Raw genomic sequence first — 24,726 nt, 5'->3', positions numbered from 1 at the left:
AGAGCAGGAGAGAACTGGAGGGAAACAGCTTGCGTGGTCGTTCCGAGTGTCTTGCCACCCCCACTCACTCACCCTCCTTGGCTTTTTTCTTCCTGCCAGTATGGAGGGGGGACTCCATGCCTCTCACCACCCACCTGCCCATTCTTCCCTCGCTTGCGGCCGTTTTGTTCCTCTTCCTTGCCACCCCACAAGCATGCAGCCACATTATTTCTTGGGGATGGGGGAGAAACTAGATAAGGGAACTGTCTCCGTAAACTTCCAAGACTAACAGGGAGAGCACCAAGAGGCTGCACAGTGGTGATGGGCACTGGGAGCCACTGACCCACCATTCAACTTTCCGATCACTGGAGGCAGGCTGGGCAGGTGGGTGCACATGTGCAAGGGCACATCACCGCCCGGGAATGCAAGTGGGATGGGTGGGATCTGCCAAGAGAGGTACGCTTCCCAGCTTCTCTCAACAGTGCCCTCCCCACTTTATGTGATTTCCCATATATGCACAGAGTCTGGGAACGTAATGTCTGTGTAAGTAGGGAGATGCCTTTCATGCTAAACAATGATTTAGCATTATGCGCAGAAGCCTGTATGAGACTGAGCAAAGCCTCTTCCTTCCACAATATTCAGTTTCACTTTCGTCATGTATAAATCAGGAATCACAGTTTACAATAAACTCCTTTTAGTTGCAAAACAAGCCAACTTCAAATCATGGGTTATGAAGCTGGCATGCTTAACAAACCAGAGTTTATTTTAAATCACAATGATCTTGATCCATTGTCACTAACCCCTCCCCCCCAAAAAAAACCCCTAACAGCAGATCTGTATCTCCAGAAACATCATTTGATTCTACGGTCCTGAGAGTACAGCGCTCTAGAGGGTAGATGTGACAAGTGCATGTTTGATTAAAAATCCCTGCCCCTGAAATATTCATAGAATCAGAGTCATCTAGTCCAACTCCCTGCAATGTAATAGTATTATGACAAGAAAGACTCTGTGTGTAGTCTGGAGAGCTCGCCCTATCATTAGGCAGAATGAAGAAGCTATCTTCAGATGACAAATGTAGGGATGGGAAGTGGCAGTAAGGTGTGCAGAGCTGTGTAGTTTCCCTAAATTGGTCCGCGGCCCTCAGAGGCAGTATGAATATTGTCCTATTGACTGTGTTGCCAGTGTTAATGTCAGAGTTGACAGCCAGTCTGGTTGCCTTCTGTACACTGCATGTGGAATTGGGGAGGGATACTATCTTGTCCTTTGACATAGGGAGCAAAAAACCCCTTTGGATGGCTCTGGTACGGAGTTTAAATATATAGGGGAAATATTTAGCCTCTGACCTTCCTGCCTTCTGGAGTAATGCAATTCCAGGAGGGCTATACTATATGCTCCTCCTGCCCAAATGTGTGGATGTCTCTTAGATTCTGTAATATCAGAGCCGCTTTACTGAAGTGAAAATAATCTTATCAGTTAAGTATCTAAAGGATTAAGCACCCAAACAGTGCATCTCTGTTATTTCACTTATGTCTTCATTCGTAGTTTTCTGTTTGCTGGCAGCAACACTCTAACTTTCCCATAATGTGTACTTTGTTTGAGTTTATTTTAAAAATGGGGAAAACTCACAAAATAAAGGCAGTTCTATGTATACTGATTTGAAACCTGAGGAACCAGAAACTGGACTGGCACGCTGGTTATCAGAAATGGTGACAAAGAGAGAGGGAAAAGTTGTGAAAATGTGTGCAAACGTAGGGAGAAACGAAGTGGAGAATCTCTGTTCTGTATATGTGGTTCTTTGGTGTTGTCATCTTCAAAGAATGAGAACCAAAGTTAAGCACCTCCACATCTGTCTGATTTCAATAGGAGAGTTAAGTATATTCTTTACTGAACTGTTTATATACTTTGGGGGGGGGGGATGATGAAATTCATAACTGGAAAAGATGTTTGCTTGGGTTTTCTTAGTCTCTTCCCAATAGCCTCCAAAAGAGCTTGCATGGATTTGATAAGAAACAACAACTGTCCCAGGATACTGCTATTTTTTTTGTAAGTGCAAGGATTTCATTTTTTTCACATATGGAAATGGCATTATTCCTGACTGATCATTAAAGGTTTTTGCAAAGACCCAAAAAATGAGTTACATAATATGGTATCCTTGATTTCAGAATCCTATAGCTCCTTAATAATCTGCAAATAGGTATCACAGGTCCTTAATGATGTCTTGTGCTTGATTCTGAAATTTTGATTTGACAAACCTATGGAATATAAGCGCAGATTTCCCATGCACCCCCTGCAGACAGTAGGTGAAGGTATTTTCAAATTAGCATATGATCGCCACAACTATGTGGGTTAAATTATGCAAGGCTGTTTGGTGCAGGCTCTCATCTTGGAGAAGGTTGGTGACAATTTGATCTCATTAACTTAAGTATCACTGATTTCATTAAAATTCACTTCCAATTAAGCCTATAAGTAGGATTGAATGCTAACAATCCAATGCTGTTTACAGGCAACTCCCATTTTAGGTGTGAGAAATATGCGTGTGATTGCACACAGCAACGAACCTCGAAGTGACCAGAAACGTCATAAAGACATCACTGAAACATCACTAAAAGGGCAGAACTGGGGTGGAAAGGGGCATTTGCAAGATTTTTCAGCGGGTTTCTGATTTCATGCAAGCACACAATGACTCAGAATGCAACCCCCATGTAAATTGGGGGCTGCCTGTACTTGGAATGAAGTCTTATTCATTTCAGTGGGGCTTATTTCCACTTAAAACTACACAGGACTGTAGCTTTAGCAAGCCAGAAAAGGACTTTGTTGCTCCTGCAAAGTGTCTACCAGATTGTTGGCACTTAATTAAGCAGCAGTAGAATTAAAAGTAAAAATAGAATTAGTAACAGAACACATTCACTATGTTTTTCAAATAGGCAAATGTAAAATATCCATGTACTTTTCAGGAAATAATGATTTTTATATTTACATACAATGACTTCACCTTTTGCTAAATTCTAGCCACGCTCATGATTTTAAAACTCTGGGGTTCCTTAGCTTTTGTTTATTTCACTGTTATTTATATATATCTGTCCTGGAGTTTTTCACCTTGTGCATTGTGCCAATACTCAAATATGATCAACTGATTATGAGCATCAGTGACAGATGGCAAATGGCTCTTGCCTCAACACTGAAAACTGACATTCTCAGAGAAGCCAGATCTTCACAGTAATTGATTCTTTGTCATGCAATGATGTCATGTGTTGCCTGTTTTATGGACAGAATGGAAAATGCAAAGCATACAGAATGGGCAACAGACGCGCAGTCCATTCCACTTAGACTGTGCAAACCTCACAATGGACAGCTGCCGAAATGGGGTAAAATATGGCAAGCATTCTTTAGAGCTGGCAATAACTAGCAGTCTGGTCCCGTGCCCTATTGCACAGTTATAGTGGAGCACAGCATCCACCACTGAGTATATCATTAAAGATAGTACCCATTGCTCAAACATGGCATACTGGCTTTACTTTTTTTATAGCAGATGTATATGTAATGACCATATCTTGTAGATGTCAAAGGATTTCCAATTTGTTTCCAATACAGTTCAAGGTCCTACAGTGGCGTAGCGTGGGGGGTGCCAGGGGGGCCGGCCGCACCGGGCGCAACATGGGCGGGGGGCGCGCTCGCACTAGCAGCTCTCTGCCCCTACTAAAATCCACGGGTTAGGGAGCCCGCACTCGCTCGGCTTGGCGAGGAGGTCGCGGAAAGGGGAGAGCGAAGCCTTCTGCCGCGGGCAAAAAAAGGAGAGGAAGCCGGGCGGGCGGGCTGGCTGGCTGGCGGGGGTCTGGCTGCACCTGCTGCTGCCGTTGCCGCTGCTGCAGGGGCTTTGACAGCTTGGCGAAGCGGAGGGAGAGGAGCTTTATGGTAATTGCGGTTCTCTCTCCACTGGCCTTCTGGGTAGTGAGCCGAGCCGAGCAGGGAGTCTGGCGAGGGGGCGGGAAGAGACTTTTCCACCTCGCCTGGTCAAAAAGGAGAGCGGAGTCTCCTCAGGGCGCCCTCAGGCAGGGCAGGGCAAGGCAAGCAGAGCGAGGAGGAGAGAGAGGGGAAGGCGGGGGAGCAGCCAGGAAACGCTGCGGTGTGGAGGAGGAATCAATTAAGGAGAGAAAGCGAAAAGCCTTGGAGAAAGGGAAAAAAGGAAAGAAAAGAGGCAGCTCCAGGAGAGCGCAGGGGAAAGAGAAGCCTCGCTGCTGCTGCTGCTTGGGAGAGTAAATTACTGTACTTGCCTTGCCCCGGGTTAGGGGGCGCAAATTAATTGCCTTGCCCCGGGTTAGGGGGCGCAAATTACTTGCCTTGCCCCGGGTGCTGATAACCCACGCTACGCCGCTGAGGTCCTAGGCTTTGACTTATGATGTTCTAAGTGACCTATAATCAGTGTCTGAAGGATGTTCTCTTCTATATGAACATGCCCATTCTTTAAGATCTCAAGTCCTACCCTGAGCATTCTTATCTTCAGAGGCTGAGTTGTACCTGGGGCAGGGCCTTTTTTGTAGTGGCACCCCCTCCTATGGAGAGCCCCCCTGAATAAATATTTGCCTAGTGCCTACTTTTTATCATTTAGACATTGAGTGATGCCTGTTTTTTCTCTCAAGCTTTTGGTTAAGGACATGATAATTTGTTGCTGGCAGCTCTTGTGTATTCATCGTTTTAGTCTATTTCTTATATTAACTGCAAGCCACCATGAGCATTTTGCAGAAAGATCAAAATATTTAAAATATATGAATCAAATAAAAAAACCATGCCTGCCCAAGCCTTTATACCCAGCCAGATGGATGGGGTATAAATAATAAAACAAATTTATTATTATAATTTGCCTCTTATACTGGACAAAACTGGACAGGCTCTTTCTGCCTTCCAACTATCTAATAGACTTATCAAAAACACATAAACACGAGTCATAGGAACATGATAGTGGAATGCACTAAAATACAGCACAGGAATATTCTGGATAGCAAATAAATAACAAAATCATATAAATATATGAAGCTGCTTGACGTTGAGTCAGACCATTGCTCCATATAGTTTACTACTGGGTAAAATAGGATTAGCTAACACTGTGCTCTCCGGATATTCCTGGACTACAATTCCTATCACCTTCTGCAACCATGACCAAAGATCTGGTATGATGAAAATTGCAGACCACCAACATTTGAATGATAGCACTTTGGCTACCCCAATCAACTGGCAGCAACTTTCCAAAAAGCAGTTCCCTGCTCTTTCTGGACCTACCTGAGATGCCATTGGGCTTCTGGCTACAAAACATGAGCTCTACTGTGGAGCTATGGTTCTTTACTAGAGGCTGATAATAAATACAGAGGCCCAGTTCAGATGTGAACCATGGTTTGCTGGTACAAGCACAAGCAATGGGAAGCCTCAGGCTCATAAACACTTTTCTCCCCTTTCCCCATATGTACCCAGCCTTTAGATAAGAGGGGGGGATGACTAGAAGCTTCTGATTCTGATTTACAACTAACTGTAGTTTGTGATTTTAATTGAACACTGCAAACTGGTTTATTCAAACCACTTGTTCTCAACCCAGGAGCTGAAACTATGATGAAGAGCATTTTTTATAATTAATTATAAATTATTTTTATAAGAACCAATGCCTCTGAATTTGAGAGAGAAGTAATTAATTTAATCTCCTCTAAATCAGATAGAAGTTGTCCTGAAAATGCTTCCGCTGTATGTTTGTCTTTAGCATATTATTCCATAAAATTATGTACAAACCTCCCCTACCCTTCTTTGATACCTTTATAGTTTCGCTAGGCACACCAGGCTCTGGAACTTTATTCAAATAAGTGGTCAAGTCTTGATCAACATGTTCAAACACCAGTGTTAGTTTCGTCTCTCGGTCTGTTCGGGATGCTGTGCATACATCGAACAACCTAAGAAAGGGGAAAAACACATAAATGCTAAGTAAATGGGTGGAAACCAGCAAAAGATTAGTGTTAGAAACTGAGATATGAAAGCTAGGATCTAAATGGCACCTTAAACCTAGATTATGGGCACAAAACCAAATGTCTAGGCATTATTTTTTTTATAATACAAAGCTGAAAATGAATGAACTGCAGCTAAAATATTATATTCATTTTTCACATTGTCTTGTCCTTCCCCTGCCCACCCCCTAATATTCTTAAGAGGGTCTCTTCTCCAGTCTTCAGAGTAGCTGGAAGTTGGAAGGCAGAAAAAGGTCCTCTCATCCTTCAACTCTGCAGTTTTAATATGAAATCTTAGCCACAGTACTGCGCCGAGCTCAGAAGTTGCTCACACTAATGATATTCCCGGTCACAAAATGCACCTAGAACAATGGGAGTTTCGAACACTGCAAAGGAGTCCTTTGAAATAACTTTCATTTATTATGAAACATGACATGCAGAAAGATCCTGCTGAATCTGGGTACCAAACACACAGATATCTAGCAAGAGGTATTCTGAGGCATACGGCCACTGATTCTGGAAGCAGAATCTTCTTCTTTGGTGATCACTCATAGCAGAGTAAGATTGTCTTCCAAGAACATGGGTCTTAACAGTGAGTCTGTAAGTGACTGTGGAGGCCAATTCTGGATCTACTTGTTCTTCCACAGTGGAAGCACAAATTACCTTGAGAGTCTTTAAACCTCTTTTGTTGACCACCAGCATTACGCTTTCCATTTTAAAGTTCAGAATAGAGTAGTTGCTTTGGAAGATGATAATCAGGCAAGTTCCCCTGCATTCCCATGTTTCACAAGCATACAGTAAGCTTGGTAGTACAATAGCTTTGTAAACAAGCCTTTTGATTTCCCTGCGAATGTTCTGGTTCTCAAATATTCTGCACTTCAATTGGGAGAAAGCTGCACTCGCAAAGCTCAGGCAATACTAGATGTCAACATTAATGTTGGCCCTTGCGGAAAGATAACTGCTGTGGTAGGAGAAGTGATTGACACTTTCCAACGGTACACCAATGAGTTGGATTTGTGGTGCTGCAGAGGGGTTGTTTTGTGCTTGTTGGTGCAGCACTTTGGTGTTTTGGATGTTGAGTGATAGGCCAAGCTTTTTGTAAGATTCTGCAAAAGCTTGCACATTGTCATCAGCATACTGAAGCTCTATGACGGAAGTTACGGTAACCTTACTCTTTGCTTTCAGCCTACTCAGATTAAAGAGCTTTCCATCTGTTCAATATATGAATTCCACTCCGGTGGGAAGTTTCCCTTTGACAAAGTGTAGGATCATGGCAATGAAAATAATAGAGTTGGATGTATACAGCCATTGCGACTAGCAGCCACTGAGTCTTATCCTCCCTGAATTTGTCTAATCCCCTTTTAGCGCAATCCAAGACAACAGCCATCACTACATATTGTAGGAGACAATTACATAGTTTAACTGTCTGCTATGTAAAGAAGTACTTTTGTGTGTTCTGAATCTTCCAATATTCAGTTTCATTGGATGACCCCACATAATAGTATTAAAAGAGGAGATAAACTTATATCCATCCACTTTATCCACATCATGTATAATATTATGCACTTTTATCATGCCCCTCTTTACTAATTTCTCCCCCCATCCAAATACTGTAGGCTTTCCTCATAGGGGAGTTGTTGCTCCAGGTCCTTGAGCACTTTGCTTCTCTGTACAGCTATTGGTATGTTCAAAGGGAAAGGGAGGTTTATCAAGCAGTTTGCCCCCATCATCACCCTTTCCAAGAAGCATAAACTATGGAGAAAGGGAAGATCCAGTGAAAGTAGCAATTTACTTTTCCAAACTCGGTACATACTACACAGCTGAATCTGCCCTAGACATGCACTCTTTCTAGGCTCCACTTTCAACTGCTTCCTACAACTTTAATTTCTCTCTTGAAGATACCATCTGTCCCTTGTAAGTAGGTTGTGTATTCTATAATACCAGAGAGGTCACAATGCAGTTAAGAAAAATATAGTTAAGAAAAATGCTTTGCCTTTGTCTAGAACTTTTTCATCTTCAGATATCAAAGGAAGTTTGCAAATTGGGTAAGCATTAATATCCCAAAGAACAAAGAGCCGAACCAACCTGTAAGTGGAAGCACAGTAATCTTTCAGTTAAGATTCTGATCTGCCATTTCAGAGATTACCTGGGCTAAGCAGAGAAGCCCCAATTAACCCACAGCTGAATAGGGCTTGCACTAGCTTACAAGCTTCAGCCAAATTCATTTTCAAGTTAAAGGAAAATTGGAAGATGAGTTCCTGAAGTATTCTACCTTGCAGGAGACAAAGAGTCAACAGAGAAATAACTAAAGGGTGAATTTAAATATCTGTGTTTTTTTTAAAGCGATGTAATATTTTTATTGTACAGATGATGCTTTCTAACATGGTATCCTCTAGCAAATCCAGTGAGAGATGCTAGACTTCAGCGACGCTAACTCAGGTAACTTGATGAATGACAGGAACATAGTTGCACTACGTATATTTAAAAAGTACAGAAAAAGAACTGGTATAGAATAATGGCTTGCAATTATACTGGGTTTGTCCGTGTGTCTGTCTAGATCAGTGTTTTTCAACCACTGTTCCGCGGCACACTAGTGTGCCGCGAGATGTTGCCTGGTGTGCCGCGGCGGCGGCGAGGAGAGGCCGCCCAGCGCGGGGCTCTCGCCGTCTGCCTGCCTGGCTGCCTGCGAGCTCGGCGGGCAGCGTCTCCATCCGCAGCGCCCGCCTCGCGGCTCTCATCTGTTTAACCTTGAAGTCCCCCCCGGCGCGCTCTCCTTCCTCGGCGCTCCAAGCGGCGCTCCGGCTCCGGGGGGCGGAGGAAGAAGCTCCCGGGCTCCGGCGTGTCCTCCCAGGCGAGCGCCACTCGAGAGCCGCGAGGCGGGCGCTGCGGACGGAGGCGCTGCCCGCCAAGCTCGCAGGCAGCCAGGCAGGCAGACGGCGAGAGCCCCGCGCTGGGCGGCCTCTCCGGGGAGCGAGAGGCGCCAAGGAAGGAGAGCGTGCGGGGGGGGGGGGACTTCAAGGTTAAACAGATGGACGTTGTGACCACAATCAGTTTGAATCCCTCTTTTTTTCTAAGAAAATAAACATTTTACTGTTTTTAGGTATTCTCGTCTTATACCCATTCATGAAGTCCAGTGTGTTTAAAGAATAATTGGGTAAACAGGGTGGGAGCAAAGCACCCCTTTGGAATTATCCTGTGAGAGGATGTTATTTTAAAGCACCTGTGTGCCAATTTGGGATGTCTGTAGAGTTTATTTTTCCACATTATAAAAATATGATACTCTCTCTTCTCAAAGGCAGATGTAATATTTTTAACAAATATTGTCATGAGTAAAAATAAGCCTAAGGTTTAAAAAAAAAAGTCAAATTTTCGCCCACTAGGCGGGCGCCGGACTGTGTCCACCCTATTTCCCATCCGTCCTGGGTGGGGATCAGATCGGATGGGATCGGATGAGAGCGGACAGGCGGTCTGCTCTCATCCGATTCCCCATAGAGAGCAGCGGGGCTCTGACATCTCCCTCTCCGCACACAGTGGTGGTGTGCCTCGTGATTTTTTTCATGAAACAAGTGTGCCTTTGCCCAAAAAAGGTTGAAAAACACTGGTCTAGATGTAGCGGTAGCTAGATTACCTGTGAATGTAGCTGCTCACGCAAAATGCCTACTTGTGAATTCACTGTAGTTTTGGAGGAGGGGACTCATGGAACTGTGGTGGAGCAGAAACAATCCATGCATGAACTCTCCCTTCCAGCATGAAACTGTTTACATGACTCAGTGACCATCACCATGTGAAAGGTCCTTTGCATCTTCTCTGCCATGGCTTATGTATTATCTGGCCTTGGAAACTAGTGCAGTAAAAGTAGATATGTGTCTACCGCTGCAGTCACAAAAATGAATTATGAAGCCTTTACCAAATCCATTTTTAAAAAAATTCTAATACATTAGGTATTTCTTTGAAATTGAGAAGTGGTAGGCTCATCATGCAAAGAGAAAACCCCACACACTGAGAAATAAAGGTACCAACCCATTCTGCCTCATCCTATCGGTACATCTATACAAATTCTAAGTAGCCTAGAACAGTTTCAAATCTTGTGTCCTTGCGTAGTAGTATAAATATGCCAATTTAAAGTTATTTCTTTATCAGTCTTTCATGCAACAAAAACCTTCCTCAGACACAAGGACAGGTTCCAGTTGTGTACTTGCAGCGCTGTTTTCCTACATAGGTAAAACAGCCGGTTTTCAAGGATCAAAATAAGAATAGGCAAATTCATGGAGGAAAAAAGGACTTTGAGTCATGATGGCTATGTGCCATGTCTGGTATCAGAGGCAGTATGTCTCTGAACACTATTTGCTGGGGATCGTGAGCAAGAGGCTGCTACTGTGCTCATGCCTTTTGTCTGATCCTGCAGAGATCTTCTTAGATTCAGTTAGGTAAGGAACATGGACGGAGTGCCTTTGCATAGCAGGACCACTATGTGCTGAAGTCACTAGTTAAATTTAAATTCCCTGAAATTTGTCAGGAGTTAATAATTTGCAATATATTTATATAAATCATGTATCACAGTAAACAAACATAGAGGAGCCAGGCAGGTATGAGATCTGAACATAAACATTGGAAAATATTTCCAACTGTATGTTTCTGTTAAACAACATTTACTTAATTTTTAAACACCTTTTTTGCCAAGTATTTAATACATTGGCAAAGCTACTCTTTCACCTAATGCAGAATTTTTAAAAAGATTCCTCTGTGTAGAATGTGAACACCATCAATATTCTGCACATTTCTTCTAGAGGTCAATCAAATGCTTACGGCTGCCAGGTCCCTTGGCTGTAAAGGGTTTTACACCTCTGGCTCCTGACTGTATAGTGCTAGTGATTTGGGGGTTGGTGGCATTGTTACTGTTTTCATTCATTTATTTTTGTTGTGCATTCTGTTTCATCATATAATGTTGTCATGATGAATTATCTTGGGAAATACACAACTGGAAAAGTGGTATAAATTTAATTAACAAGCAACATTAAACTACAATATGTTTTAACATCTTGCCCAAGTTACTTGGCTTGATATTATTATTCTACCCATGTGCATGGCAAGCAAGTGGAGGATGATTTGTTCTGGCCAAGTTTCTGTGGCTGGGTTCTTTTAGTGACTGATCAACCTCCCTGTCAAACTGAGTATTTTGAGTACTCACTGCAGAATCTGAGTGCGTAGGACAGGCTAAAAATCCAAGGGCACAATCCACCAGGGTCCTCTCCAGTACAGAGAGCACTGCTAAGGAACAGGGCTTCAATGAGATCTGCATGAGATAATTCCCCGGCATATTTGTATGCACCTAGCAAACAAATATGGAGTAGAACTCAAGAGTTGTTACAAAGCTTATTTGAAATCCAAATATCTATTTTACTTTCTGGAAAGTGTGAGGAGGGACTTTTAATTTATTTGTTTTGTTACATTTTTAATCCACGCTATACACAATTCATCAGAAATAAACAATGGGCCACTTTCCCCAAAGTCTCAGAGAAATAAATATGTTTTTCACTGTCCATGGAAAGAATGTGATTGGGGGCAGGTGGCAGCAGCCACAATTCAGTGGGGAGGGAATTCATGACTGGGATTCCAAAACTGCCCTGGAGAAAGTTACCACCAGACAGGCCATGCTACCAGGTTGCAGAATGATGGCAACCACAATTTGTTCATAAATTCTATGAGACACTTTGAAAGCACAAATATTATACATATCAAAATTTCATTATATCAAGCAATTGGTACCCAGGGATGATGATGATGATGATTATTATTATTATTGATAATTTATATGCAATGATGATTATTATTATTGATAATTTATATGCAGCCCATCTGACTGGGTTGCCCCAGCCACTCTGGGCAGCTTCTAACAAAGTATAAAACCACAGTAAAACATCAAACAATAAAAACTTCCCATTACAGCTATTTGCTTTATTTTAATTTCATTTTTTTTTACTGAACTGTATAATATACTTTTTAAACAAAATGTGGGTATCTGCCTTGATATTTTGAGATCCAAATAATTCAATGCCATGCCTTAGGAATACCATTTAAAGCTACCCACATGTGAATCTGTTGGAACAAGTTTGTCAATTCAAACTGTCAGGTTCTGAGTACAAGAGGACTGTTATAATTGTGTACAGTCATACCTTGGATCCTGAACTCCCTGGAACTCAGACGTTTTGGCTCCCAAACACGGAAGTGATTGCTCCAGTTTGTGAACGTTCTTTTGGAACCCGAACGTCCGACAGCGCTTCTGCGGCTTCTGATTGGCTACAGGAGCTTCCTGCAGCCAAACAGAAGCTGCAATTTGATTTTCAAACATTTTGTAAGTCAAACGGACTTCCGGAACGGATTCCATTCGACTTCCAAGGTACGACTGTACAGTGGTGCCTCGCAAGACGAAAATAATCCGTTCCGCGAGTCTCTTCGTCTAGCGGTTTTTTCGTCTTGCGAAGCAACCCTATTAGCGGCTTAGCGGATTAGCGCTATTAGCGGCTATTAAAGGCTTAGCGGCTTAGCGGCTAAAAGGCTATTAGCAGCTTAGAAAAAGGGGGGGGGCGGAAAAAAATCGGAACACTCGCAAGATGTTTTCGTCTTGCAAAGCAAGCCCATAGGGAAATTCGTCTTGCGAAGCAGCTCAAAAACGGAAAACCCTTTTGTCTAGCAGGTTTTCCGTCTTGCGGGGCACCACTGTACATTGAATCGGGGGGGGGGGAGCAGGATCATTTCCACTGGTGCCCAATGAATGTGTTTTAAAAACCGAAGAAGGTGAGGTAAGCCTGCTGGATCAGGTCAACAGCCCACCTAGTCCAGCATCCTGTTCTCACAGTGACTGACCAGATGCCTGTGGGAAGTCTGCAAGCTGGACATGAGTGCAAGAGCACTCTGCCCACCTGTGATTCCCACCAACTGGTATTCAGAGTCATAATGCCTCTGCATGTGTACCTACATGTGTTCTCTACATACATTCAGAACAACATCTAGAAGACTTTAGATATGCCTATCTAAAGCATGGTTTCTAATTGCATTTATACAGAGCATATGCAGGTATAGTTTGTTTGTACATGAATAGGCTCTTTTAATAGCGATGCTGAATGGGGAGGAGAGGGGACGGGTAGCAGGTGTGACTCCACTTCCCAAGTGCATGCATTCAGTGTACAATATTGTAACATATTCAAAATCCTAACTCCCTCTGTTCAAGACAAAGGAATGCACACCTGCAGATCTTCTGAATATCTTTTTCTTGACAAAGGGCTTATGTGGAGCTCAAAGACTCTCAGTAGGGCTACCTAGTGTTCCACAACCAAGATAAAATTATATAATTTGTTTTAATACAGTTTAAGCTGCAACACTATGCCCACTTTCTCAGCAATACAATGTGGGTCAATGGAGAGCAATGTGCATCAGGTTGTTAGTCTCATAGAATTCAACAAGTTCATTTAAATCAAAGTGCTTAATCCCAACCAGGTTGTAGATTGGAAGGTAAAACAATTAAAGCTTGGTCTTGTCATTGTGGAATTATGCACTCATTAGGCTTTTGTTCTCATTTACTCCAGAGTACTAGCCATCAGCATCTGTCCACAGCAAAATAGAGTTCTCAGTTACTTCAAGCCTCTCCTTAGAGAGTGTGTAATAAGTGTGTAGCTACCTAATTACAAATGGAGTTGTTGGTTCTACATACAGCAACAGGCGAACATGTACACAAACCCTGAAGTTTCACTCCTTCACAAAACACATTTTAGGAACACATCAGTCTGTCTCCCAGGCATTAGTTCCCTAAGACAAATATATGGTGTAGGTTAGCCAATCACAAATATAGCCAGCAACTGTTCCCATAGACATAGAAGCACTTCTAGCAGCTGCATTAGTGGGAGTTGTTACATGCCAATATGCATGGTTAACCAGTTCACACAATATGGTTATCCATGGGCGTGCCAACCTGTGCGTGCAGCCATTGTATATAATTTGTGTGCAAAGAAGCTATGTGTACCCAATCCTAAGACTATATTATGGATTTAGCTGTATTAACATGAATGCCCTCTCCCAAGTAATTATAGTTCTAGGGATTCAATTATCAATTAATCAGTTTATTACAGTCATAGACCAGCAGTCAGAGAATAGAATATTAAGTGGATAAAAAACAAAACTGATAATTAAAACAGATAAAAACTAAAAACAAATTAAAACATTCAGTAAAACAGACAATTAAAACAATGTACAACAATAAATTTAGACACACTGTGCAACAATAAACTATCCCAGGGAGTTGACTCAGAGTCACCCATGGAACCGGGTTTGGGGATTTTCATGCCAGACTATTTTGAGTTGGGAGATGGTCTGCGTCTACAGATTTGCACACAGAATCTGGCGACCATCCAGGTCTTCTTCTGGTCTTTGCCTAACAGCAAAACGTCAAGTTTTTGCTTTTGCGGGAGGTCGGTGAGCCTCACCAGTAGGGGATCAATGAACTTACTGCGTGCCTCTTCGTAAAAGGGACATTTAAAGAATAAGTGTTCTGGGCTTCCTATCTCTCCCAATGGACAGGTGAAAAGTCTCTGGGCATAGGGGACTTTTCTAAAGGCTCCATCCAGGACCGGCGAGGGAAGAGCCGTGCTTCTGGCAAGTGTAAACGCCCTTCTTGCATTTCTAGATACGAGAAAGGAGAGATACGCTGCCGGTGCGGCTATGTATCTCTCGATTTCTCCAATTCTATAGTCGGGGCACCTTGCGCAGTCCTGTTGTCTCTCAGTATCTAATATTCTTTGCCTGACCGTGGCTTTTGCCTGGTCCAAGCCCAGACTTAGAAGGGCTTGAGGGGCAAAACCCAGTTTCTGGAGGGTGTTCAGAACTGCAGTTTGCCAGCCTGACTAGAATTGGTAGCAGAGGATCAGTGGGGCTATCCCTCGGGGGAGCAGATTCAATGTCAGCCATTTGTATATTGATGTTAAGCAAATGCTAGCCTCCACTCTCATCATCCCCGTTTCCAATCTCACCCATGCGTTTGAGACACATCTGGGGACTTGGAGGAGAGCTCTAAGAAGTCTAGATTGAACTCTCTCAAGGGGGGAGAAAGCAGAGGAAGGCAGACCCAAAAAGGAACCATACAGGAGTTGTGCCAAAGTTTTGGCCTTGTATAATTTTAGAGCTGCAGGGACAAAGAAGCCCCCTTGTGCTCTGAAGAATTTAAGAATACAATTTGCGGTTTTTTCAGCTAAACTCCTGATGGAGTTTATGTGTAGTTCTAGGGATCTTTAAGCACAACACTCTGTCCAAAGTACACTTGCTAGGATTCTCTGGGAGATATCAGGTTTAAAACTCGTTTAAAACTGTAGTAGGTATACCCAGTGTCAGCACCTCTGAACTAACAATAGTGGGAAGAACATTCTGAAGATCTTGAAATATTTTGAAGACAGTAAACTGAACAAGTACCCTTTACCCTTCTGTCCCTAACTGAGCATAAATATCTACAACTGCAGCCACAAATGCTATCTAAACTGAGCACCTTTAAGGACATGTATTAGGCCTTAATACTACAAAACAACTTCTAGCAATGTCTCTGCCAAATATTTCTGGAAGAAGCAGACAACACCATGAGAAACACCCTCTTGCTTGGGTAAGAATTCTTTATTACAAACTGTATCCTTTTTATATCCACTGTGAAAATCCTACAGATGTGTTTCCATAACAGTTGCCTACTATGTTAAGAATAATGAGTTACTCAAAAGTACTTCTGGGTTCCCCCTCCTACCCACCCATTTTCTGCTTATTATAACTTTGTAACAAGCCAGAACATGTGAAAAACTTGCTTCAAAAGGCTACATTATGTGCAGGTATAATAAAGAGAAATGCATCCAAATTAATACAAGATTTGCCTACTGAATGCCGTAAATACAACCTATTGTATGTTTTCATTCTTTACAACAATTAAAATTAAGAAAGGCAAGAGAAACATCAAGGAGAAATGTTGGGTTCCCAGCTGCAGTCCCTCTTCCTCTCTCCCTTTCTACCGGCCCCTTTGCCATTTCCTTGGCAGTGGCAAGGAATTATCAGCATTACCAATAAGGCATCACCTGTGGCCTCAAGTTTTTAGGAGTCTAAAGATCTCTGGAGGGAAAGAAAGGCTCTGTGCAAAAATGCACCCAGTCTGTTCCAGAAACAATTCATCAGGCAGGTAAGGAAGAGTTGTGGCAATTTCCTAGCAGGTGGGCAGCTGCTGCTTACGGGGAGGGATACAGGTAGGGGGCCTGTTGGTGCAGTGCAAAAGCATTGGTGGAGTCAGTCTGGCACTCCTGCCAGTGTGTCTGCACTGTGCTGATCTTTCGTGCCCCTCTTCCTCCCATTAAGCAGTAGCAATCTACCTGCCAGGAAACTAGCATACCAGCTCCATCCCACCTGACCAGATGCTTCTGGTCTCCCCTCTCTTGTTTTACAACTCCATTTGGTACTGGTGGCTGTTTTTGAGACAAAACTATTTGCATGCCACTGAGCTAAAACAATATTCTGGGGAAACTGATCTGTATATCCCGGGTAAGTCACATCATACAGTGGTTTTGAGACTGCACTACTTCAGACTGTAGATGAGGGACTGCTTGTCTGAATACCCCTTATGTAAACAAACAAACAAAAAACAAAACAAAACTCCAATCTTCCTGCATATGGAATATAAGCAAATCAGGAGGAAGTCTGGGGTAGAGCTATTTTTGCATGGCCAGCAAGATGTTGATTTAGTGGACCATTTAAACATGTAGTACCTCACTTGACACAGAACAGTATCAGAAACGTGGTAATGTGCAGAACAGCTCAGAGCCAATTCTCACATGTATGTTCATCACCCTACCTGCAGATCCAAGAAATGACTTGCACCCATGAACAAACCATCATTGTCTATTTACCAGACAGGAGTTTCAGACCATCCAGTGTCAACATATCCCAGTGGTGTCACGTTCACACTTTCAGCTGCTAGTCATCAACTGCTGAGTAATCAAATGATGAGAACGCAATAGGTATGCATGGAGGCTTGAACAAGGTAATATACAGGTGATGGCACTGCACCAGCAAGGAAGTTGTTATATTGCATCTTATTGGGCAGCAGAGGGTTCATAGGATGAGGTCTGGACAGATTATACTCTTTGTTTTATTCCTATGTCAGCGTGCACACAAGCGAGTTCTTTTGAAAATGAAGTAAACAGCTCAGGATCAAGGCCAACCCAGTAAGGTCAGCCTGGGCAATCTTTCAGTACACAGTTTTGCCTTTGGGCATCTCCACAGTACTGATTCCTCTAGCCCAGGGGTCTGCAACCTTTAAGACAAAAAGAGCCACTTGGACCCGTTTCTGAAGGAAAAAAAACCTGGGAGCCGCAAAACCATTGCGACATTTAAAACAAATATATCTCCGGAGCCGCGATCTGACAGCAGGCGGGAAGGTGACGTCGGGGCGGTGCGTGACTAACGCACGCACCGCCCCCATGTGACGTCACAGCCAGTACAGCGCCCGTCACAGTGGGGAGTCTTGGGGCGCACAATGCGCCTCCTCCCCTCGCTAGTATCCGCCCCGGAGCCGCGGCAAAGGTGTAAAAGAGCCACATGCGGCTCCGGAGCCGCAGGTTGCAGACCCCTGCTCTAGCCCTAGACTTTTTTTGAGGTGTCATTGTCCTGACTGCCAAATTCTACCGTGGTTTGGGGATGGAGACAAATGTCTGGTAGGGACTAGGCTGAAACCACCAAACTAATTTTCACTTCCACAGCTTGTGCCCAAGAGTTATAAAGGCCAGTGCCTCATTAACACACCATGTCACCAGCCCTGTAAAAGGTCTCATTGTTAGGCATCAAGGAAACAGCGCCCAATAATGTGTTCTTTCCATCCCTCCCTTCTTGCTTTTTCAGTACATCACTCTTTCCCAGACATGCCAACCCTTCTTAATCATTTTTGTCTGGAGGTATATTTCTTTCTTTCTTTTTAATAGTTTAAGGAGAAGCATGCCTAGTGAGATGTCACTATAGCCAACACTTTATCCTAGGAGGCAGCTGGACCTATTCAATGAACAATAATAATTTCAGCACGCATCTACTTTTCTGCTCAGATGTCTTCTTCAATTGATTGACCAGGCACAAACTGTGAATCGAGGGATGTCTGAGAAATTCATTCTTTGCAAATTGTTATATGAAATGACTTGACCCACGCTTCCCAGTTAATGCATAGATCAGAAATTAGCTATCCTAAAGATTTCATACATCTCCAAATGTTATCAGCAGTTATAAACTAATAAAAATACACATTTAAATACTCGTTTTGAGAGAAAATATACAGTACATACATATTTAAATATTGAGTTTGGGATAAGATAAATTCACTGCGCAATTCTGTATTTCTCAACTCAAAAGTAAGTTCAGCTGAGTTCACTGGGAAGAGTCTCAAGAGAAGAATGAGAAACCTTCCTGCCCGGCCTGCGATTCCTCACCCCTGGAGTTATGACTTCTTTAAGAAAGATGAGTTTTGAGGGCAAAGTGTTGGTACTACAGGGAAATTCTGGGAACCAGGCATAAGCCCCTGCAAAGAACAGTGGGCGGGGTCATTAGACTACGGTCCTATACATACTTACCAGGAACTGGAAGTAAGTCCCACTGAAATAACTGGGACGTACTTCTGAGTAGACATGCCTCACTGAACTGTGAGGCAGCAGACCTTAGGTAACTGAGGGGGGTAGAGTTGGAAGAATGAAGAAAATGGGGCAAGATATTCACTGAAGGGCTTTTGATATTCACAGATGACTTATGGCTGGCACAACCATCTATAAGGCAGCTAGGCAAAGCCTCCATACGTGGAAGACACATCAATTGATATCAATAAACATTACATCCTATTTAAGATTGACAGTGGCAAGCAAGTTTTACTGTATCTTAAGTGAGAGCTTAATTTGCAGCTTGTTTCAAAAAGCCATGGCTTAGTGAAGTGATGAAATGTTGTCTCAAAGGGTAGGAGCAAAACCATGGTTGCTAATGAGGGAATATCTAGTCCCAGAAGAAAAATTGCACAATAATAATTTAATAATAATAATTTATTATTTATACCCCGCCCATCTGGCTGGGTTTCCCCAGCCACTCTGGGCGGCTTCCAAAAGAATATTAAAATACTATGATACATCAAACAAGAAAAATTAAATTCTATGGCAGCTTTTGATTATGTACTGTAATCAAAATACAACTTTTTCATAGAATCACTAGCATTGCTTGGAAAAATGTGAAAAGAATAAAATTTATTTTGCATTGTTAACTGATAAAATAATTTATTTTTCTTATGGAAGCACTGAACTACAGAAAGGATAATACTTAATTTGTAAAATAGAGTCAAATAAGGAAACTTCCAATTATGAATATGTCATTCTGAATATCCCGAAGAAGCAACTCTTTACCATGTCCTTTAATACTTGGCAGATTTTTAGGAAACACCCTGTTATCCCAATTGTAATTGTTTTAACTGATTTTAATATTGCATATTTATACTGCTTGGGCGGACCAAAAATCCAATAAATTAATAACTCAAAGTCTCTAACAAGGCTACAGCAGAAATAATGCTACCCTCCCAACTTTGTAACCTTGCTGTCAAATACAGAATTACTTTTTTTGCAATTGCGATAATTTTCTGAAACGTATTAAAATCACTTCTACATTATAAACCATTTTAATCACAAATGTGCAGTATGTCCACCCTCTGCATCTTTTGTTGACTTTTTAAAAAAATAGCGCTTCCTAATTTCCCATAATTAATTTCTTTAATCTCAAACTCTTCCTCCTCCAGTTCACTAAGTTCATTTCATTGGGAAATAAAATCAGGCAGCTTCTCTCTGATAACTCTGATTGTTAATCATATGTATGGGGATAAAATAAAATAAACTGCCTTTTAATCTTGCTTTTTAAAAGTAAATTTTGAAGTGAGATTTCTGATGCAGTGCTTTGACAACTGGGCTATCCAACAAAAAGGTAGGAAAGTGTGAATTTGTTCTCTCTCTCTCTCTCTCTCTCTCTCTGTGTGTGTGTGTTTATCTTCCCACAATTTATTATTTCAAATTTTGAAGTGAAGCATTACAAAATATCTCTGCTCTTGTTGAAACGTTCAAACTGATCTTAATTTGCTGGGGTTCCCCTCCTGCCCGAGAGAAAGTACATTTGTTAACTTAATCTGCTTTCTAAAAGTTTTTTTTTTTTTTAAAAGCAGGGTTTAGTGTAGACTTAAAATAAAATAAAAACTCCACTTAAACTGTTCTATCATTTAGTTCATTTGTGTCACTTTCTGTAATTTCCCCCAATATCTTATTACCAGTAAGTACTTTCCCAACTCCTACTGCCAGGCAAAAATGAAAGCACTATTAGTTAAGAAATGATTGAGGTGGCTTGCTCTAATCAAATTAAACCAGCCAAATGTTCCTTTCAAAGGTAACTGTCTACTCAGCAGCTGTATGCAAACTACCAGATCAAATGTGGAGGGGGGGGGGAATAAAGATGCAAAATCCTCCCCCCTCTTTCCAGAACTCCCATTTACACTATAAGTCTAGCTTGAAAGATTGAGAGAAACAAAACCCATGCGCAGGGAAATGCATTCACACAACACTTGGAGAAGAAATGTGCTAGTCTGGGAAACATTAAAGCTGACACAGCCAGTATATATCATGATAATTCTGAGAGGGGAATTCCTCAGAAATATTAAACAGCAACAGATACTTTGAGTCATTACCCAAGTTTCATCTGTAGAGTTTCATCTACATATGTTAAAACTACCCAACACTTCATGGCAAGAAAATATATATATCCGATTTTAAAGCAAGTCTTTTCATTCTGCTGAGGTTAGATTAACAAGATTCAAATAAAGTGATAATGACTCATTTTATATCTTCAATAAACAAACATGGGGAATGCCTACAACAACATGGGCACACCAAAATCTGTTTTCTTTTCCTATTGTTCTCTTTTCAGCAGCCCCACCTTCTCTAGGAATTATAGAATTGTATTATAAAGCTAAAAATGACTATTTAAAACTGTGTGACTGTCTGATCATAACCTACATGCACACTTGGTTATATTAGTCAGGTTCCTTCCCAAATTAGTTGACTCAGTTTTTCAGTGGAAACTCCAGGATCAACAAAAGAGTTTACAAGAATTAAAGGTCTACGTGTGCCCTTTAACTTTTATTAGAAATGACTTCTGCTGTGGTAACTTCACTGACAATGACAAGTGAACATTTATTTACTAAAATTTATATACCACTTCATTGTAAGAAAAACAATCCACTGTCCACTCAGAGTAGCCCTTTGGGGTCCCAGAGGCCTCACATGTCTCTTCCCCATCACCTGCTACCTAATTACTGCATCTGAATAAGCCAGGTATTGATCCTGGTAACTTCTGCGTGCAAAGCTTTTGCTCTGCCACTGAGATTAGGTCCCTTCCGGTTTAGGCCTGATCCCCTAAAATCCAACTCCCAGCCATACTATCATGCAGAGGGCTCATGATAAATCCTGTCCCTGGAAATTGTCAGAAATTATACTTTCCGTGGCATGATAAAAATGGGATTTTGTGCTCTTCTGTTACTTGGCACAGATCTGACAGTCCAACATAAGATGGTGTATGATAATTTGGGAAATATATATTTATCTCTTCTAAAATCAGGAAAATATTTGTGTGTTGCCAAGTACACTAATATATGTAAAAGTCTCACTGGCCTTGTTTCTCATATAATGGTAAACCATAGTTAATAGTTTACTGTGAATCCCTAGCTCTTGGTCACTTGTTTCCATCCTACTGTTCAACCATGGAACAGACTCCCATGAGAGGTGGTGGACTCTCTTTGCTTTGAGGTTTATAAACAGAGGCTGCGTGGCCATCTTTCATATATGGTCTAGCTGAAATTCTTGCATTTCGGGGAGTTGGACGAGATGACCTTTGGATGCCTTCCAACTCTACGATTCTATTATACTATGCTCATGCTCAGAGAAAATAAACCATGACCCTTGGCTTAGCATTATGTCTGAACCAGGCTTCTGGTTGCTTTTACTCCCAAAGAACCAGGATCTGTAGCCAAGGTTTGCTCTTGCCTTAATCATGTTTTGTTGGAGCAAAACAAACCACAATCTCTGGTTCAGTTGTAATGCTAAGCAAGGGATTGTATTTTGTTTCCTCTGCACACTAGCAAAGATGAGACAAAAGAGCCTTGAAAGGTGTGTTAACAGCAAATATCAATTAGGTATGGTTTACCCTGACATGCAAACTGGACCAATGAAGACATTGGCACCAATTCACTTGTAAACGCTGTATAGCAGAAATGATCTTAATATCAATGTAGTTATTTATATTTATTTGTATGCAGCTAATATGTCAGTCTACCACTTTTATGAAAAAACTTATTGTAAGTCAGGAACTATGGCAGTTAATTGAGAAGCATTTTGAGTTTTGGCCATATGAATATTTCCTTTTAAAACCTTTTTCTCAGAGGAAAACTTAAAACCACACTACACCATTCTCCATGGAAACTGACAAAACATTTTTTCCTATAAATAGCAAGTGCTTTTCAGCTCAAATGTATAGCACTTCAAAATGTTACCAATGCTTATTTCATTACAACATTGTTGCTATTATAATATGGAACATATTTATTGAATAATTTATCTAAGCAAAGGAATGTCTTCTTTCGGTTCAAGAAAACGCTATATATTAATTACATATGACTCTTGTGCCTTTCTAAGCCCATATGTATAATATTTTAAAACCACTTGTTCATCATTGCATCAAAATGTGTAGAGAACACAAAGTAAAGCACACATATGTTTTGCTGACAAATGGAGTTCTAAAAAATGCACCAAGAGTAATGATCCTTCTTAATTCTAAGAAAGCTTGCTAGCCATTTGGGAGGTACTACAGTCCTATAGTGATACAGACAGATGTTCCTGCACACAGCAGTGTCAAATTTCTTTTACTGTAAATGACCATCCTAAATACCCTTAAACCCCAAAAGATAAAAGGCTCTGATTTGCTACTCTTTCTTGGGCTATGTGAAGGAATTTACTGTCCTGGACTGCCTGTATATATTATGGGAATATAAAACAGGCAAAAGGTAAAGGTAAAGGACCCCTGGATGGTTAAGTCCAGTCAAAAGCAACTATGGGGTACAGTGCTCATCTTGATTTCAGGCCGAGGGAGCTGGTGTTTGTCCACAGACAACTTTCCTGGTCTTGTGGCCAGCATGACTAAACCGCTTCTGGTGCCAACGGGACACAGTGACGGAAGCCTGAGAGCACGGAAATGTCGTTTACCTTCCTGCCACAGCGGTACCTATTTATCTACTTGCACTGGCATGCTTTCAAACTGCTAAGTTGGCAGAAACTGGGACAGAACAACGGGAGCTCACTCCATCGTGTGGATTCGAACGTGCAAGAGGCTCATTGCCTTGTTGCAACTTATTTAGGGAGTATAGGGTTAACTAGCTATGTATTCAGACATCTGCTATTGCATGTGTGCAGGACACAACAACTATCCTTGAGGTAGGGAAAAAGTTTCTTTGCGCAAGCATAAATCCTTGCACTAATGGAACATTTTACCTACTGCTACATTAGATACAACCCAATAGAATTATCATTATAATATAAATGCCCATGCTCACTGCTGTGCATTTAACATGTGGAAGAAATGTTGACTGTATGAAAGCAGTTGTCTTCAAAAGGCACAAGATCACATGAAAGAACTGCTTTGGATCCAAGATGACAGTGAAACCTTGCTATGGGGTCTTATGAACAACACTGAATTGGCATAAAAATCAGTCCACGTGTGCTACAACAGCAACCATAAGGAATTCAAAGTTCAACAGCTGTTCAGGCAGGGGTAGGAAAACCTACCACAGTAACAATTAACTTCAAAAAAGAGAACACCACAAAATGCAGACATTAGTTAGAAGATAATTAAAGGGACAGACAAAAAACAGCCATACCACTTAAGATGCTCACAACAAATGTCTTTCTCCTAATGTTAAAAGACAAAAGGCAATCCCAGAAGCAGCCATCATAGCTAAATTTTAAGAGGTCAATAATGTTATTCTGTTTGTTTGTTTATTTACACTGTTCAACTAACTAGACTTCCACAGCAGCTATATATGCCGTTCAAGGTATTCTGGTATTCTCATATCAAGGTATGAGCCTGGATAGCTCCGTTGGTTAGACCATGGTGCTGATAACGCCAAGGTTGCAGGTTCGATCCCTGTATGGACCAGCTGCATCTTCCTGCATTGCAGGGGTTGGACTAGATGCTCCTCAGGGTCCCTTCCAACTCTACAGTTCTATGATTCTATGATTCTATGATCAAAGCTCCAGGCAGAAAGAAGAAATACTGTCAGCTTCTTCCCCATACAGCAAGGGTGCTAACTACCATCTAAAAAGGGATGTCAAATATTGGTTAGGAATATAAATGATGAGCTTGGAAGTCCCAAGTGCAAATGTCAGCTCAGCTGTTGTCTCTTAGACTTAGCCTCAGACGGTCTACAGTAAGGGAATAATTATGGTGACCACACAGAGTTGTTGCGATAATTATATGTGAACTGCTTTGAGCACTTAGGAAAATCTCTCTCTAGCTCTCCATAAATATATAAATAATACACACAAACACATATATTTGGGAGGCAGAGAAAACACTTATCTTCATATCTTCATGTCTCCTGTGCTCTTCCAATTATGCTTTATGTAATTTTCTTTCTGTTTATTGTTTG

General features: G+C 41.6%; 1 protein-coding gene across 4 annotated transcripts in view; it reads right to left on the bottom strand.

Annotated features, from left to right (window-relative positions):
• Positions 1 to 24,726, bottom strand: part of CDK6 (cyclin dependent kinase 6) — a 98,318-nt gene that overhangs the window by 57,692 nt on the left and 15,900 nt on the right. For all 4 annotated transcript variants that reach the window (XM_081164029.1, XM_081164031.1, XM_081164030.1 and 1 more), the window contains exon 3: positions 5,774 to 5,909. In XM_081164029.1, coding sequence (XP_081020155.1) covers positions 5,774 to 5,909 — 136 coding nt within the window. The remainder of the gene's footprint in view (positions 1 to 5,773; positions 5,910 to 24,726) is intronic.

This window comes from Podarcis bocagei (assembly GCF_964188305.1).
Source record: "Podarcis bocagei genome assembly, chromosome: 12".
NCBI lineage: Eukaryota > Metazoa > Chordata > Lepidosauria > Squamata > Lacertidae > Podarcis > Podarcis bocagei.
The sequence above is the reverse complement of the archived record's forward strand: the minus strand, read 5'-3'. Positions and strand labels throughout refer to the sequence as shown.